Raw genomic sequence first — 19,275 nt, forward strand, 5'->3', positions numbered from 1 at the left:
ATTTCGTAAGGGGTGAGTATCCTGGACCAGAGATATACTCTGCCAGAGCAGCAGCACAGTGTGGACTAAAGCAGGATGTCAGTTCTGCTACTGAGTCCCATCTGCTTGGCTCTAAAAACTTCTGTAAGTTATAAAACGTACAGCACGTGTAGCTGAATGTGGCTCAGTCTCTGTGACATGGCTTTGTGCACACCCATTAGTTCTTGATGAGGTAAAACAGCTGTATAGTGGTTTAAAGGACTGTCACCAGCTGGCAGGAGAACACAACCAGAATTTGTTCTGTCCACTTAGCAGCAACATGTAAAATGAAATGAAACAAACTCCTACATGACGTGACAGGTTCTCTCTGCACAGGAAAGAGTCCAGAGTCTAGGGGGGGTTGTGTGTTTTGGAGATGAGCTGAAGAGAATCTATCGCTCTGACTTGACCTTGTAGCGGAGGACAAGGTAAGTGGCCAGACGTAGGATGATGAAGAAACTTCCCAGGACAATAAAATCTACATAGAGCTTTGCATCCTCCACATCTAGCAGCTGCAGAACCTCTTCAGGCTGTTGGAACTTACACACCGGCCCTGGACACTCCAGCTCTGTGCGGTTCATCCCATAGATAGACAGGAGGACCCCTTCAAAGCCATACCTACGAGAGAGACGAAGTCTTATCTGTAAACAGCCCGGTCACAATAGCTCAAATATTGCTTACTGTTTCTGTAATAAATGCGGATGACTTTGGTAATCAGGCCCAGCCATCGAAGATTTGAATGCATCTTACAAATAGTTAGCATCCTATGAATAACTTTTGGACAAAAAATGCTTGAAAGGATCAGTCAGATACTTTATAATCTAAGTGTCAGTGTCAGCGCAGGTAGACTCTGTGGAGTGGAAAGTAGTGGACCCAAATGCACGAAACGTGGAAACGGAACTGGATTTTAACAAATGGCGTGCCTTTTATTGAGGCCGAAAAACAGATAAATGAGAAACTAATCACAAAAACCTAAACCGGGAAAACGAAATACACAAAAACCAGGAATACTAGGAAATACATGAATACCTGAGACATGGACGGTTATCAGTGGATGATAAGCAGACGAACCGATGGGTAAGAAAGCAGAACACACATACACAGAGGGTAACGAGGGAAATACACAACAGAAGAAAGACACAGCTGAACCTAATCAGACACGACGAGACAGAAGAAGCAAAACAGAATAGACTCACACAGGACGCGGAACTATCACAATAAAACAGGAAACCAGAGATGCAGATTGACAGAACATAAAGAACAGAGGCAGAAACATGGGAAACAGAACCAAACCTACACTAGAGACATGACACACTAAACACGGGAGGCACAGGAACAAAACCTAAGAACTAGAAATCACTGAAACATAACCAGAAACTAACTGAAACGAAGCACATTAATAATCAAAAAGCACAAACACAGAGTTACCATGACTGCACAGAACCAGATGTAAATGTGTTAACAGTGTTTTACCATTAGTTATTTGTCCACTAATCTCCACTTATTACAGTAGGCTCAAGCATTTTGTGCTGGAGGGCAGCAGCTGGTGCTTCACTCGATGCTGCAGCAGCAAGCTTTGTGTTGCAGATTGTTTATATTTTTATGAGTGTGGTTTTTTATCCATATGAGATTGACATCCTTGTCTTAAGTTAACATGAATGACTGAAAGTGACCAAATTAAGCAAAACACTTAAGATACCAACTCTTCCAGGTTTTGGCAGCTGCTAAAGAAATAAAACATTCACAAATCATATATTAATCAGCCAAACTCAAATACTGTTAACTTCATAATCTTTGGGGCAAGAAAACATAGTTTTATAATTTTATGATTAAAGCTGAAAGTCTGCTCTTCAATCTTTTCTTAAATGCTTGATGTAAAATGTGCTGTGATGGTGTACAGACAGAAAAGCAATGTGTCATTCCTCAAAACCCTGTGGACCCGACTGAACCTGCAGCTGTTCCTCCCAGCGACACTCACCTGACATAGGAAACATAGGAGCTCCACTGCAGATACTTGGGGATTGTGTCAAAGTTGACAAAGAATCCAGAGAACAGCAGCACAGGGACAGCTGTAACAGGCCCTACAAATGTGGCTACCTGGGAGGTGTAGAGGATATACATCGTGTTACATCAGCCAAGAAAATGTGTATTAAACAATGCAAACATGCACTACCTGTAGTGAGGTGGAGGCAGCGCCAACCAACAGCCCAAGAGACTGGGCTACCAGGGCAGTGCAGGTGGACAGGGCTATGAAGAGCAGGTAGCGACTTGCCTCAGGAGGCTGCTCTGTCATCCAGTACACTATGCTGCAGTACATGATGGGGCAGATCACCTAAAATAACACGTTCATTAACTGATGTTTAGTAGAGGAACAGCGAGGACACCCTGTCACAGATGTTAAAGTGTGCTGCAGCTACACTCGCATCCAAACACAGAGCCCTCAGCTCCCGTGCCAGCCAATCACAATGACTGGAGTACTGCACAATGGTTTATTTAATAGATATAAATGTTGATGGATTTAATACAAATTAAGGTTGTACTCAATGACAATGATGGTCAGCAGGATCAAAAGTAGCTTTCCAAATCACTGTGACATTTACCTCGTTTCCATTTCAATCCATGATAACGCCCACGCATTACATCTGAGAACGTTTGAATCTAACGCTCTACAGTGTAACCAATAACAGACACTTGGGTGACTTCTTTGACATGATGAGACCCAACAACAATGTTAGCAAACTAATCTGCTCCTACAACCTGCAAACACCATCTGCTAACACTAGAGTACAGTGTTGTGAAGCTAAGTGGATATATTTTGTTGTTTGTCAGCACTCAGGCCCTCAGTGAGTAAACCCACCAATCCAATCACAGCACTGCCAGCTCACCTGGAAGGGAATATCAGCCATGGTCTTGGCCAGGTAGTAGGCTTTCAGGCTGTACCAGTAGTTCAGATGCTCCCTCAGGAATACAGACATCTCCAGAGGAACTGCCAAAAGCCCAAAATGTTTACACACATTTATGAGATTTATCATAATAGTATCAACAGGGGAGGAAGTCCATAACCTCTCGATCATACTCACAGGTCAACACAGTAGGCATGAGTGCTCCAAACATGAGGAAGAGCATAGAGAAGAAGAGAAATCCAGTGTTGTTAAACACCCTGCTGGCATCATTGCCAATGTTGAGATAGAGCAAACCTATTAACACACCTATGCAGATGTGGGATATCACTCTGAGGTGGGTCAAAACCTGAGAATGGACGACAGCAGAGAAAGAAAACATCCATGATCAGGCTCGTTTCAGGTAAGAGCACATCTGATCTGTTCGTGACAGCTGTGATTATTGAAGCGATCCTTCCACCCACCTGGTCTCGACATACAGTTATGAAGGTTCTCTTGAAGAGGATGCAGAACTGTGTTAGCGTACTTGTGGCAAAGGTGTGGCTTTCTATGTGCCTGGCATCCTGGAAAAATGGAAGAAATGATCATCGTCAACTCAACACAAAGCATCCTGCAGTCAGAGCTGAATCAACTGGGTAAAAATAGAGCAACAGACCATTTTTATGGGTTTCTGGTATTGCCAGAACATATTGGTTCTACTTCCTGCTGTCAGTTTGTCTTTATTGACACAGCTAGCATAGTGGCCTGGTGATTAGCACCGTCGTCTCACAACAAGAAGGTCCCGAGTCTGAATCCACTGTCTGGCCTTCCTGTGGGCAGTTTGCATGTTCTCCTTGTGTCTCTGTGGATTCTCTCCAGGTACAGTTGCTGGAATTAGGTTAAACTGGTGATTCTAGGTTGTCCACAGGCGTAAATGTTTGTCAGTCTCGCTGAGTGTACCCTGCTTCCTGCCCTATGGCAGACAGGCCATAGGACCATATCAGCTGAACTCTGTGTTCTTCTGTTGGGACTTTTGAGGTCTCTGCAGGCTTTGGTAGTTCTTGGTTTTTATAGTTAGCTAAGCTCTACCCATTTCCTGCCAGCCCTTATTTTTCTAGTATGACAGGTCCCAGTTTGGGTAATGGTTTCCTGCTTTGGTTCTGAGTTTAGGAAGCAACACAATCATCCAGAGAAACAGAAATGGACACAGCTAAGCTAAACTGTTAATGTGAAAGGACTGTAAATCAATCTAAGACTAAATGGCGAATGCCTTGATGCAGTGGGGCAGGGCCACATTCTTGTGGTTGGCAGGGCACAGCAATGGTTCAGAGGAGTTTGATTTAATTTTAAATGTAATTTTAAAACAGCAGTACAAACACTGAGAGATCTGCTGAGCATTGGTGCTGCATGTTTTCTGGTCATCCTGGAGAAGAAGTACCTGTGTTTATTGCACTGAATCACCCTCGTTTCAGTCATGACCACTAAGCTCCAGGAGTTTCTCGTCTAGGAACAGGTACTGCAGGAGCAAACTGCACCTAATGCACCCCACTCAGATAATGGTCAACATGGTTCTTTAAACTCTGTTGTAGTGATGTGTCGGTCACGAACGAAATGGCTCTTAGAGCCGGCTCCTTATCGCGAGCTGTGGGTTGTTTTCTTTCTCTCTCTCTCTTTTCCCGCTTCACTCCACAGCGAGCCTTGTGCTTTACGCTGAGCAGAGGGGGGAGGGGCGTTAGTTACACTCAGTAGCACAGGAACAGAGCGGGAGGGAGAGAGAGAGAGAGCCAGGGACAACAACATCACATTAGAAAGGTATAGTAATCATCCACAACTATTTTCAGTAGCAGATGATAAAGGATTCAGAAAGTTTATTCATGCAGGTCCATATGACAGAGAATATGCATCTTCTTTTTGTTTTCATATTTTAATTTATATTTAAATGTGTTGTGGTTTGCAGTGTTTTGTGTTGTTTCACTTTAAATTTGTTTAAAAAGAAAAAGCTGAAAATTTAAATAGTTAAAAGTTGAACTGTGAATAGTTGGTTTTTGTATTATATGATTTATTTATTACATTTTATGTGGAGTGAATAAATAAAAGTATATTTACGGTGGCCCCTACAGACAAAGCACGTAAAAACTCCAAAACACGTACAAACACAACAGAAGTGCTCCAGGATGCTGGGCGCAGTGTTGAGCTTTGTTACCTAGTGGCTACACAAGCCAGGAAGTACCAACGACCGGATTTGGTGTGTGGTAGTAACAGGTAAATGAACATATTTTAAATTATTTGAATATATATAAGTGCCTGTGTATAAATACACAAACAATACACACATGCTTTCAATTGTGTAATTTAAGTGATCTAGTAGCTCTGCTTTGAAGTTCAGTTAATGCTAGAAATGTGTTTTGGAGTTTGTACGTGTTTTGTCTCTAGGGGCCACCGCATATATTTATATGTAAACATATATAAATAAAACCACTTTTTTTTTTAACTTTAGTAATTCCTTTTGTGCATAATTTTATATTATTGTTAATAATAAATTAATTAAAGCAACAAAACAACTTGAAGAGCCAGTTCGGAGCCAAAAGAGTCGGTTCTCTAAAAAGAGCCGGAAATCCCATCACTACTCTGTTGCAAATAATCCTCTCCTTCCAGAACAAGCGTCAGCATGTGGTTCTGCTATGGAGGACTGGGTGGAAGAGATCAGGGACTTGTAGATCGGGCTAATTTTATTTATGATTTGGGCAGCGGGAATCTGTCTTCTAGATTGTTATAGCACCTCCATGCCGCTCCCCACTGGTTGTTGCTGCCTTTCAGCCTTCAGGAGCCCCCCCAAGAGTCTGAAGGCACTCTTGGGGGGGCTGTCCGCTCCAGCAAAATACCCTCACTGATAATACTGTGAGTAATAAAATAAATCAATAAAACAAAACGATTGACAAGAAGAGCGTACAGAGACTCTATAGTGGTCGTCTTGGTAGGGCAATATGTCCTAGCAAGTTTCTTCCTTGCTCGATGGCACTGCTGTCACTGTAACTTCTCTGCAGCACACTCTCCCATGTGTGGAATAGCATCTGTTACTTACAACGGGGCAGATTGTTGCACAGACTGATTGATTCTTCTCCTCTAAAGCACACATTCCACCTTGGACTGCTTCAAACAGCACCGGGTTCAGGTCTCCATACTCTCCTGATGCCACTTCAATGACTGAATCACAAGCAAAAGCAGAAAGACGTGAACAGAATGAACTCCCTGGAAATGCTGCTATCATGCAGAAAAGTTGGGGAACATGAACTAGCAATAACAGGTACTGTAAGGTGAACATACTGAAGTCTGCAGGGTTGTGGTAGGTAGGACAGTAGAGGCCGAGCGTCTTCAGATAGGGTATGAGGTAAGGGACGGTGCCTTTGTAGATGCACTGTCCCTGACTGAGGATGTAAAGCTGTGGAGCAAAAACATTCAGGTTTGACAAAAAGCAGCCTCTACAGAAGCTTACAGAACTGCAACTTATTTTTCTTTACATGGCAGTGGTGTATATTAAAAGGTGGAGATAGCTATGAATGATATCACCCACTGGTTCTCAGACACTTGGCTCCAAATACCAACATGGTGGCAGCCAAAACAATACGCTGAGGTTTCAAAATACAGCGTCTATGCTTCTGTCCATTATTTCCTCCTTCATTGGCAGATACACACCTTGTCAAACATCTCAAACAGTTTGGCACTGGGCTGGTGAATAGTGCAGATGATGGTACGCCCGCCCTGTGCCAGAGAACGCATTAGGGACACCACCTGGTAGCATGACACGCTGTCTAAGCCACTTAAAACACAGAGACAAGATCCATGAATACCGGTCTAAAAGAAACGGAAGAGTAGACAAATCACAATGACTTGCAGATTCACTCTGTCACATAAGAGTTTAGCTAAACATGAGAAAGCTTGAGGATGATATCTCTCTATTAAAAAAATCTGTCGTTATTGTATTAGCTTAGTAATTTTGGAAACATGTTTTCTCAGTTGTCTGCAGATTTTAAAGGAAACGGACACACTAATGATACACTACCATACAGGATGTACACCGTTTAAGCTCCGTCCTACAACCAGAAAACGTGGCTTTATGTAAAAACTGGAAAACTGCAAAAAATAACATAATTAATACATAAAGTAAAATAACTGTATGATTTTAATTGTTAATCTGTTAAATTTAGATAAGTCTATAAACCTTAAAGCTCCCACATAAATGTTACTATAATGGCTAGCCATAGCGGCTAGCTGCTACCATGTTGGTTCATGTTGCTATCAGTTAACTGCTAATAGTTTGACAACTAAAGCTAATGCTCTTGTTGCTGTTTACAACATCAGTGTTTTTCTTACATTTCTGTAATTGTTATTGAAGCTGCTGAAATGCACCGAATGGTTCTCTGGATAAAAGTTTATATGAGAAAAATCTAAGAATCCGAAACACAAACATGTGTAATGTTAGTTGAGAGGCTGGAAGACTGGATACCAAAATTGTACTAAGAGCTGGAATGCTAACAGCAACCTTTTGAAGTGCTGAATCTAGTAAGCTATTGTGTAAAACTGTCGGAAGCTCAGGTCTGCACACAAAGATGAAGGAAAGTACTGACATTTCATCTGTATTTGAAAATGTCTCGAGCAGCAGCTGCATTTGATATAAAGAAACATGACGAGAGAGAGAGGTGCGATTTAAAACCAGGTATTCCAGTTCTGACACTCACTGAGTCTTTGAACCAGCAGTCAACTATCAGCATGTGATTTTATGGAAGCACATCTCACATAATAAAAAGATATAATTTAGGTATACAATCGGCAACACATCATCTCCTCCCCGTTCACCTGGTGGGCTCATCAAAGAACATGACTGGAGGATTGTTAACCAGTTCGAGGGCGATGGCCAGACGTTTACACTGACCACCTGACAGTGAGCTGGTACGAGTGTGGGCGCAGTCAAGGAGCCCTAAAGCAGTCAGAATCTCGTTCACCTGAACAGAGAAGAGAGAAAGGCACAGTGCCGGATTTCACTGATTATCAAAGCACCAATAAAAAATGTCTTCTTTATATTTATATCTAAACAGGGAGAAAAAACATGAAAATGCTCGGCAGGAATAAGAATGTGGTGCTACATAACAAAATAGATGGTGAGTAATAAAATACTGCTTGTGGACATTATGAGTAAACTGGCTGGTTCAGTTTACAGCGCATGGTAAACTGCTCTCACCAGTTCCTTCTTCACATCCATAGTTTCATCCAGCTTTAAGTTGGCTGAAACCTGAGCAAAGAGAAAGTAGATCGCATTAACGTAATCACAAGCTAAAAAAAGCTACGAAACAAAACACAAAGCCAGGTTCAGATGCTACACAAAAGCAACGCTTCAAAATGTGCTCCGAGGCTGAGTTTACGGCTCACCATCATGGCCTCCCTGGCAGTGAGGTGTGGCAGCAGCATGTCTTCCTGCATGATGTAGCAGGACATTTTCCTGAAGGTCCTCAGGTCCCTGGGTTTCCCATTTACCAGGATCTGACCCTTCATCCCTGTTTCCCTGAGCAGCACGAAGGACAGATACCAAACATTTCACTGCCCAGACAAACTTTATTAATTAACTACACCTTATGTTTGTACCACACAGGCCTCATTTATGTCATCATAACTGTATCAGAGAGTCGGCTCACCTGTACCCTGCTAGAATGTTCATCAGGGTGGACTTCCCTGCCCCCGATGGTCCCATGATCCCTATAAGCTCTCTGCTGCAGAACCTTCCTGACAGGCACTTTAATAAGGCTTTGAAACCTGCAAATAAGTGACAGGGTATTCATGGGAATGAGCAGTGATATTATATTACTCCACAAGAACAAACTTTATGTAAGCATAATGCAAATACTCATGTTAAATAGGAGCTACTAGTTCCAAAAAAAGCCACTTGGAATAAAAGACTTCACCACTGCCCCATCACCGAACAGAGCAGGAGTCCGTGAACACATATGACACAGATGAAAGTCAGTCTTGGGGCAGAGGAGGTTTGTAAAGTGGTTTGTAGATGCACAGCAACTGTGGCTAAATAACATAAATATTGAGTCCTCAATTAAACATGCATAGAAGGGTTTCCACTGAGATATGAGCTGGTGGGGCCAGGTGTTCCCCACTGTGTTACAAGCCGGGGCATGAGAGGATCCCTACTTTCCCTAAACACCAGGGGCAAGCAGGGACAAGAAATGAAACTGTTCAGTTAGCTAACATATCCTATTTTTCTGCTGCTCTGTTCATCATTTAACACGTATAGGAACTGCTTAAAACTTTAAAAGAAATGTAAGCACAGGGGGAAATGTTTTGAGCTAATACAACAAGGTAAGAATTTGAGGTTCAATATTCCACCTTCCACTGATTATAACATAATTATAAAATAATGTCTTCAGAGCTACAGTCGCACATTATTCTCTACTAGAAGTGGCTCATATGGAATAATATTAATACATGTCTGACAGTAAAACTGACCAGTAAATTCAGCTGGCAGATGCATCAACACTTACAGTACAAATATGGTTGGTTAAAGTGGATGAATGTCCTCTGCACTTTGGGATGGTGATGACTGATGATCCCCAGTAAACTTCCCACACTCCCAACTCTGGATTCACCGGGGTCACATTTTCTGAGAGGTTGATAAATGCTTTTCCCACTACACAATCTGACAGCCTCAAACACATTGTAAGTAACAGTTGCCTCAAGGCGCTTAATTTTAGGTCCAAGTTATAATGAATCTGAGATTGTTGTACAAATGAGCAGTAAAAACTGGCCCTTGCTTTTGACAGTAAGCTGTTATATTACAGTAGACTGTGCAGAATCACGTGTCAATGTCAAGTTTACCAGCATCAACATGGAGCACCAACTATGCTGTGGGTGAGGGTGGTTGTTTATGGTTCCTTATACAAGTCTCTCATAATTTAAAACAATTCTTCGATGTCTTCTAGTTTATGGCTGAAGTGATTATTGAGTGTTTTTGCTTTCATATGTGTTTCTCTCTGCTTTCTGAGTCTCTATACTAGTTTTTGAGCCATTTTCACTCACTATGTGTTAACAGACCTCTCTGCATTGAATCATACCTGTTATTAACCTCTGTCTCTCTTCCACAGCATGTCTTTATCCTGTCTTCCTTCTCTCTCCCCAACCAATCACAGCAGATGGCCCCGCCCCTCCCTGAGCCTGGTTCTGCTGGAGGTTTCTTCCTGTTAAAAGGGAGTTTTTCCTTCCCACTGTCGCCAAAGTGCTGCTCATAGGGGGTCATATGATTGTTGCTCTGCATGTATTGTTATAGGGTCTACCTTACAAGTCTTAAGGTGACAGTTGTTGTGATTTGGCGCTGTATAAATAAAATTGAATTGAATTGAATTTCATAATACCTTGGTTTCTTTCTAATTTTATTAATTTATTCTAGTATCCGCGGCACCATTTTTAGTGCGTGTTCCCTTAGTAAAGCTGTGACGTTGTCTTGTTATTCAGACAGATTTCTGGTTATGAGTTTGCGATCCCTGACTTTTCAGCAATCCACAGGACACTGAGCAGCACATCCCCAGTGTTATTGTTATCTGTGTCATCTTAAAATTCCTTATCTCTGTGTTCTGTAAAGCTTGTCATAAGTCTAAAGAGTGCATTTTCTTTATATTGCCCAGAAGTAAAGTTAATTAAACAACTCATGTGTTTTGTGTCTGTTTGAGTTCAAAGTTAAAAAATCATCAATCTTAAAAGGAACTCTCTGACTTACTGATTAGAAAATGAATTGTTTTGTTTTGGATGAAAATGTCTCTCTCTCTCTGGGTGGGGGTGAGTAAGGTGTACTGGGAGGCCAGGCATCCAGCAAAGACAAAGGTCGCAAAGGAAATGGCCTGCTGTCAGTTATATGTGAGGCTGGACACCAAAGAAGGAGAGAAGGACTTGTATTCATTGGCTGGAAAAGATGTGCAGCTTGTTTGGATGTTTAAGGATACAAATGGAAATGTAATAACACGTGAAGAGAGGCTGCTTAGAAATACAAGGAGGGCTTCAAGGAGCTGATGGTAAATGGCCTGTATTTGTATAGCACTTAGCTGATGAATGTAGAACATAAGACAGGAAGAAAGATGTGCATTAAGACACGACCTGCCTGGACAAATGACCAACAAACTTTTGTACGAGTGTTAAAGACTGGTGGTGCAAATATTCTTGAGTGAGGTTGGTTCAGGAATCTTGCATTCAATCATAAATTCAGTATCAGATCTAAAAGTTAAGGCAGTGCATGCAAGAAAATCAAATACACATAACTTTTTATTTGTACTGACTAAAGTACATGCAGTAATAGCCATAGCATCTGTGTGTTAGTCTCTGTGAGCGATGTATGGTATGGATTGATCGGGGGTGTGAACAGGGTGGATCGTGGGGAGGGCAGCGTGTCAGAAACAATCAGCCTCGCCTCCTCTGTGTGACGGGGAAATAAGAAAAATCAGTAGCGATCAGGGTTACAACAGCTGGAAGCACACACTGCTGTCAGTGAATGTGTCAACGTTTCATCTTCTGGTGATTCAGTCGCAAAGAAACACACGAGAGAAATATTAGTGAAAAATGATTTTTTTTGTCAGCTGCATAAAGCAGATAAACGTCCTGCCCAAATAAAGAGTCATAATTTACCCACGATGTGTGTTATTGTAGGCTATACCGCTGGCAACAAAATATTAACAGTTTAAATGAGTCTGCAAAACTACAGGAAATCATTGTCATTTATAACATGTGGAGGGTAGACCTCGTGCTGTGTTTGAGCCAGTGTCATCAAAAACGTGAGGAGACATACCCGTGACTGCACTGCACCTCATGCATCTTAAAGCTGACAGGCAAGGAGAATGATTTGTGTACCTGAGTATCACTACAATGCACAAAACTACTGAGCAGCCCATTATGACACAACCAAATCCAGTTATGTGTTTTCTATATATTAAATAATATAGATGCCTCTGCAGCATGACTGACAAGCTTACACAATACATTCAGAAACCTTCCCACCTAAACTGAAAGACTGAGTGCAGATTTAAACCACTTATTAATTATTTCTGTCAGCGTTGCAAAACTGTTATTTCCACATCTCCAGTATCAAATGTGAAACGTGCACCCTGCCGTTTACTGTGCAGCATGAATGCGCTGCACAGCAAACAGAGAAGACACAGGCCAGAGATTTCCTAACACTTTATGTCAGAGGCGCCTTTTAAGCCTGAAGGCAGCAAATATTTAACACACAGCGCGGTGACAAAAGCTGAATGACTGAATGGAGAAACAGAGAATGATTCCACATGAGCCGAGCGTTCACCGACTGAAGCAAACACAGACTTTACTTGGGTGAACACCCACCGATACTGATGTTGGTCCAAGTTTATTTTTGTTTTTGACATCCATTAAATAACTCTTATTATTTAATTTTATTATTATTAGTTTGAAGAAGTACTACCGTGTCCATCTACTGTGATGTCTCCCGCTTAGAAACAATGAATGATCTAGCTGTTCTCGACTTTTTAAGCACTGTGCTAGCTCGCTGTCTCTGGGAACACTTTTAGATACATGCGGTTTATTTTGGGGTTCATCCATCCACACATCTACTGTCTCGTGTCTTGATTTTGCCTTTTCACAGTATCTTTACTCAGTTAGAAACTGGTTAAAGTGGAAAACTGTATATAAAGGATGGTCAGAAGTCTGTTACCTCTCCTCCTCCAGCACGGTCCCTCCCGAATGGTGTAGGAGATGTTGATGAACTCCAGGTCAACAGCTGAGCGTCGGGGTAGGTGGGTGAATCGCTGTGCCTCAGTGATCTGGTTCTCAACCTTCTTCAGGTGGGTCAGCATGGATACCTCCTGTTGTGGCTGAGGCTGAGCAGCAGGCTGGCTGTCACCATTACATATGACCACCTCCTCCATAGGGAGGCTAACAGAGTCAAGTTCCAGTGCCTTATTATCCATATTAGATCACAGACTGTGGGTGGAGGAGTGTGGGGAGGAAAGAGACGAGACAAAAAGGAGAAGGGAGGTCATTCACGGTTCAACGGTCTAATTTTACAGGTGAGGTTTTGTGCTTGAGTTAAGTTATCTATCAACGCTGAAACAACAGAACAGCAGAGAAGCTGAGCCAGCGAGCAGCTCTGCTCAGAACAGAGACGATGTTTTTGCCCTTTTCACTGCTGGCTTGCACACTGTTTCAGTTTCCCATCCACACTGCTGTGAATTATGAGGCCAGCAACCAGCTAAAAATAGGCTGACCAATTCATGAAACGTTATTGGTGCTTAGGCAACAAGGCCTACCTGGATAGGGTCAGGTAAAAAAATAAATCAGCGATGTTATACCACAGAAATGTACCTGGTTAGGTTTACATCAGGACTTGTGTCATAATCCATAGTAAACCTGTATGTTAAAGGAGCATGTTGGGAGTGACAGCCACTAACGCCACTGCACCAGCACAAGTCACAACATGGCACAAACACAGCACTGGAAGCATTCTTCTGATGGTGTCATTCCAAACATCTGAGGTTGTATAATGTTCATTATTTATAAAGATTTGCTTTATGTGAATGGGTTACATTTAATTAGGCATAGAGATATAATTATGACTGAGCCTGGAATATCATCTACAAGAGAGTTAAAAAAAATTGAATATGCATCAGAGAGCAGGGCCAGGGAGTCTTCCTCTTCCTCCTCACATGTATTCATCATCAAAAAATGGGGAAAAACAGAAGTCAGAACATAAAGAAGAAAGCAGAAAGAAAGCAAAGTGTAAATAAAAATATTCATCAGTTTATTGTTAATCCTGATGTGTTCAATTCTGGATTTGCATTTAGTTCTTACTTTCATGGCCTTACGAGGTGACGCCCTAACCTATATTATCAATCTACTCCCGCCCTCGGTCTGCAGATACGGTTCTTTTGATCCCAAACATGCAATTCAATTCAATTCATTTTAATTCAATTCAATTCAATTCAATTCAATTCAATTCAATGTTATTTATATAGCGCCAAATCACAACATAAGTCGCCTCAAGGCGCTTCATAGATACAGAGAAAAACCCAACAATCATATGACCCCCTATGAGCAAGCACTTTGGCGACAGTGGGAAGGAAAAACTCCCTTTTAACAGGAAGAAACCTCCAGCAGAACCAGGCTCAGGGAGGGGCGGGGCCATCTGCTGTGATTGGTTGGGGTGAGAGAAGGAAGACAGGATAAAGACATGCTGTGGAAGAGAGACAGAGGTTAATAACAGATATGATTCAATGCAGAGAGGTCTGTTAATACATAGTGAGTGAGAAAGGTGACTGGAAAGGAAAAACTCAATGCATCATGGGAATCCCCGGCAGCCTACGTCTATTGCAGCATAACTAAGGGAGGATTCAGGGTCACCTGGTCCAGCCCTAACTATATGCTTTAGCAAAAAGGAAAGTTTGAAGCCTGATCTTGAAAGTAGAGATAGTGTCTGTCTCCTGAATCCAAACTGGAAGCTGGTTCCACAGAAGAGGGGCCTGAAAACTGAAGGCTCTGCCTCCCATTCTACTTTTAAATACTCTAATCAAATCAAATCAAATCAAATCACTTTTTATTGTCACATCACATGTGCAGGCACACTGGCACAGCACATGCGAGTGAAATTCTTGTGTGCGAGCCCCACAAGCAACAGAGATGTGCAAACACAACAACACAAACGAGCAAAATACAAGAATGGCCAACCTGAAACTAATAAATATATGTACAATATATAATAGTGTATGCATTTCTGGATGTGTATACTAAATATTTTCCTACGTGTGTGTGTGTGTGTGTGTGTGTGTGTGTGTGTGTGTGTGTGTGTATACACATTTTTACAAATTAAATAGTAAAAATAATAATAATAATAATAATAATAACAATAATAATAATAATAATAATAATAATAAAATATATAAAATATACAGAGTTGAATATGTGCAAAACAAGTGGCATTTATATACAGTGTGGAGTGCATAATGTTGAAGTTCCAGTAGTGAAGCTGAGGTGTCTATGACGTGTTCAGCAGTCTGATGGCCTGGTGGAAGAAGCTGTCTCTCAGTCTGCTGGTACGGGACCGGATGCTGCAGAACCTCCTTCCTGATGGAAGCAGTCTGAACAGTTTATGGCTGGGGTGACTGGAGTCCTTGATGATCCTCCCCGCTTTCCTCAGGCACCGCTTCCTGTAGATGTCTTGGAGGGAGGGAAGCTCACCTCCAATTATCCGTTCAGAGCACCGCACTACTCGCTGGAGAGCTTTGCAGTTGTAGGCGGTGCTGTTGCCATACCAGGTGGTGATGCATCCAGTGAGGATGCTCTCAATGGCACAGTGATAGAAGGTCCTGAGGATGCGGGGGCTCATGCCGAATCTTTTCAGTCTCCTGAGAAAGAAGAGGCGCTGCTGCGCCTTCTTCACTGTTTTGTTTGTGTGTACTGACCACGTAAGATCCTCAGCCAGATGTACACCAAGGAACCGGAAGCTGCTCACTCTCTCCACAGCAGCGCCGTTGATGGTGATGGGGGTGTGTACTTCTCTGCACCTCCGGAAGTCCACTATCAACTCCTTTGTCTTTGCGACGTTGAGGGTGAGATGGTTGTCTTGACACCAGTGGGTCAGGGAGCTGACCTCCTCCCTGTAAGCCGTCTCATCACCGTTGGTGATAAGACCCACCACTGTAGTGTCGTCCGCAAACTTCACAATGATGTTGGAGCTGTTAGTGGCCGTGCAGTCGTAGGTGTAGAGTGAGTACAGCAGAGGGCTCAGTACACACCCCTGTGGAGCACCAGTGTTCAGTGTGATGGGGGATGAGGTGATGCTGCCCAGTCTGACCACCTGGCGTCTGTCAGACAGGAAGCTAAGGATCCAGCTGCAGAGGGAGCTGCTCAGTCCTAGATCCTGCAGTTTCCTGTCCAGCTTCGAGGGAACGATGGTATTGAATGCTGAGCTGTAATCTACAAACAGCATTCTCACATACGTGTCTCTCTTCTCCAGGTGTGACAGGGCAGTGTGTAGTGTCAGGGCTATGGCATCATCAGTGGACCTGTTGTGGCGGTATGCAAACTGTAGAGGGTCCAGTGAGTCGGGTAGTGCAGAGCAGATGAAGTCCCTGACCAGCTTCTCGAAGCATTTGCTTACGATGGGGGTCAGGGCTACAGGTCGCCAGTCGTTCAATGAGGAGATGGTGGAGGATTTGGGTACAGGGACGATGGTGGCCATTTTGAAGCAGGCTGGGACTACAGACAGAGAGAGGGAAAGGTTGAAGATGTGTGTGAACACTCCAGCCAGCTGAGCCGCGCATGACTTGAGGACGCGGCCGGGAATCCCGTCCGGACCAGTAGCTTTGCGTGCGTTCACCTTCCTGAAGCACTTCCGCACATCCTCCTCAGACACAGTGTGCGCACTGACGTCATCCTCTAGGAACAACAAGTAGGCCTGCAGAGCGAGAGCGAAGTGCTCTAATAGGGTGATATGGTACTACAAGGTCATTGAGATAAGATGCGTCTGAAAAGTAAGAGTGTGTCCAAAAACTTTGCTCCAAAACTCTGAAACAGCTCGCCACCCTCTCTTTTGCACCCTGTAACGTCCCTAAAAGTTAATGTGTGCGTTCCGGCTCTGCTTTGAGTTTTGTTGTTTCACAGGTTCGCGCGTGTGTGTGTTCATTCTTGCACAAGCTTTGATTAAGTAATTTCTTTATTTCTTTATTTGTTGAGATCCCTGTATTAATTAGGGGCTGATTTCTTGCTCTGAAAAGCACTAATAAATAAATGTTACTTGCTAGGTTATATACTGCTAAGTATTTCTTTGTAAATACTTTAATTTTACGTAAAGTACATGGAAATTCAATTTAATTCTAAGGAAATTAAAGCCTTAGTCCTGAGCGGTGTTATAAAATGTTATTAATAATATTATTAATGCTTCAGGTTCAGCAAGAGGATACTGATAGTTTGCAATCAGTATGAATTTTGTATTTGTAGCAGCTAACAATTAGTATGATCTATTAATCTCTCAGGTTTATATTTTATTAATACTTTCAGTCTTTTGATCTATGTAATGTGATGCAATTAATGTTCCATTTTAATGTTGAAGTTAACTAATCTATGAGTTGTGTTTTTTTAAAGTCCATTTCCCCAAACGCGAGAATCACACAGAAATAATAAAAAAAAAATGATGGTTAGTAACAAAGACTGTCTCATCCACTTGGTTTATATCAATCTGTCTTCTCAACATTGACACTCATGCAAATTAGAAATGTCAGGTGATTATTTTAATACTTGCTCTTCCAGGCAGTGATGTTGATCCAGTCTGCAGCACGTATAAAATGCCTGTAATTCCACTTCCTCTCCACTATCAGTTATAACATAAATTACATCCTGGCTGTTCCTCAAAGTTTCATGAGCAGGTTTGTGAGCTTTATATTAATCATATCATTTCCTTTTGATGCATTTCAGCCCATGATGAATTATATCTTTGTGTTAAAGTTAAGATAATCCCGGGATCTGTAACAACAACAAGTTCTGGATCACAACAAGTGTCAACATTTGTTTTAATTTTCATGTCATCTATACAGAGGAAATTTCATGAAACACTGTAGTATCTAAAAACTACGCTGCAGATAAACAGTGACTCCCAAAGTATCCAAAACTAATACGAGGGTTTCTTCCTGCTACAGTAGGTGTCACCATGGCAACTGACTGGTGAAAAAAACAATGGGTGCTTATGAGCTGGCGTTCATCCCCATGGTAACCAAAGGAGGTGATGCTGAAGACGAGAGACCACAAAATCAGCACTTACTGATTTCCTACATAATGAATTTATCGACCAATCAGTTCCAAGAATTATTAGATTAACCGTGTTCCTATTTTTTACCTGTTGGCTACATTCAGTTAAGTTTTATTTATCTGGTGCAGTTGCTTCAGCCTGTATCATGTTTTTAACCTCTCGATATTTTTCTGATATTATAGTTTGTAAAATCAGCTCCTCGGCTGCTGGTAGACCGGGTTAGGTTAATTAGGTTCTGCCAAAAACCCGCCCTTTGATCTGAACACCACATTAGGAATATTGTAACTTATTGGGAAACCCTGGGCTGAGTGACCAGTTGATAAACACCTTTATGTGACCACATGATTCCTGATGTTAATGAAGCCGTATCCAGAAAAAGAAAATATATGTATGCTGAACTTGCTTTGTAGTACATGTACTTGGAGAGCTACGTCATGTCAACAACAGGTTTCCTGTGTAGTTTGAAGTAAGTGCCCAGTTTTGATTAGTTATCTGTGGACAACAAGGAATACCCACACTATCCTAGAAAGGTATTACAGCAAGACTGTAACGTTCATTTTTTCCACTACCAAATTTGTTTTATTGGATTGTTGATCCAATTCCCCTTCATATGGTTTAGTGCAGTGGTTCCCAACCCCGGGGCCACGGACCGGTATCAGTCGTTTGGTACCGGGCCGTGAGAGTTGAGGCTTGGGTGTGAAATCTATGGTTTTCAGGATTTTTATCGGTTTTTAGCTTTAACTTGGTTTCCCTGGGTCTTTTGTCGTGTGTTATGAATAAATCTTCTTCTTTTTTTTACCGGTACTAGTTTGTATTTATCTGCGACACCTTAAAGGCCGGTCTGTGAAAACATTGTCGGACGAAAAAGGTTGGCGATCACTGGGTTAGCGCACTAGAAAAGCTTTCTGACAGAAGGTAAAGATCTCCCGTGTGCAATAACCTTATTCTCAGTTGTCAAAGTTGAGATCACTTGGGTGATAAGTCCCAGCCCGTCTGAAGCACTGACAGTAAAGACAGAATCAAGGGTTGCTTATGCTGCCTTGTTTTAAACGATCTCGCAGCGTTGCAGTTTGACTGTTTGAACACAGATAGAGATCCCTGTGTAATTAACACTGTTTTTCTGTCCTGATCTTAATTCCATGTTACAAATACCAGAAATTAGATGAAGAAGATTGATGCTAATCTTACAACTGTATTCTATGAAGTAGGACACCGAACAATAGCTTGGTGTAAGTTCTGAAATCAGTGAGAAAAAACTGTCCTGGGTTACTCCTAAGACGGTTGGCTGCTTTACTGAATACTGCTTCATATTTCCAACTGATATTGCTTTTATTCAGTTTTGTACGTAATGCATCGCTATTCTAAAACACACCAGGACTCACATTAGCCAGAACGTTTTTGATTTCACCATTCAAAAACCTGAAGTACAACGCTGCCTCTGACTGTCTCCCATTCATTAAGCCAAGTATAAAACAAGACATGGCTTGTATGTTTCTTCAGTAAGATGTAGAAGTATTGCTGTTGTGCTCTGAAGTATTACTTGAGGAGCGCAAAAGCTATTGATTT

At 42.0% G+C, this 19,275-nt stretch overlaps 2 protein-coding genes across 6 annotated transcripts in view; both read right to left on the minus strand.

Moving 5' to 3' along the window:
* The window catches only part of sgsm2 (small G protein signaling modulator 2), a 377,356-nt gene that overhangs the window by 120,782 nt on the left and 237,299 nt on the right, over nucleotides 1-19,275 (minus strand). The window lies entirely within an intron of this gene.
* On the minus strand, nucleotides 411-12,880 carry LOC308401420 (ATP-binding cassette sub-family G member 4-like; the record flags this gene model as incomplete). 5 transcript variants are annotated; one of them, XM_080889624.1, is made up of 14 exons in its annotated part: nucleotides 411-636; nucleotides 1,997-2,115; nucleotides 2,192-2,350; nucleotides 2,904-3,004; nucleotides 3,099-3,267; nucleotides 3,383-3,481; nucleotides 5,980-6,101; nucleotides 6,222-6,336; nucleotides 6,591-6,714; nucleotides 7,752-7,897; nucleotides 8,134-8,184; nucleotides 8,322-8,454; nucleotides 8,585-8,702; nucleotides 12,625-12,880. In XM_080889624.1, the coding sequence occupies 14 exons, from the start codon at nucleotides 12,878-12,880 to the stop codon at nucleotides 411-413; spliced, it is 1,938 nt and encodes a 645-aa protein (XP_080745750.1). The 5 variants fall into 5 exon arrangements, with proteins under 5 accessions (XP_080745750.1, XP_080745749.1, XP_080745748.1 ...); XM_080889623.1 differs by having other exon boundaries at nucleotides 5,947-6,101; XM_080889622.1 differs by having other exon boundaries at nucleotides 5,917-6,101.

Source organism: Rhamphochromis sp. 'chilingali' (genome assembly GCF_963969265.1).
Source record: "Rhamphochromis sp. 'chilingali' genome assembly, chromosome: 8".
Classification (NCBI taxonomy): domain Eukaryota; kingdom Metazoa; phylum Chordata; class Actinopteri; order Cichliformes; family Cichlidae; genus Rhamphochromis; species Rhamphochromis sp. 'chilingali'.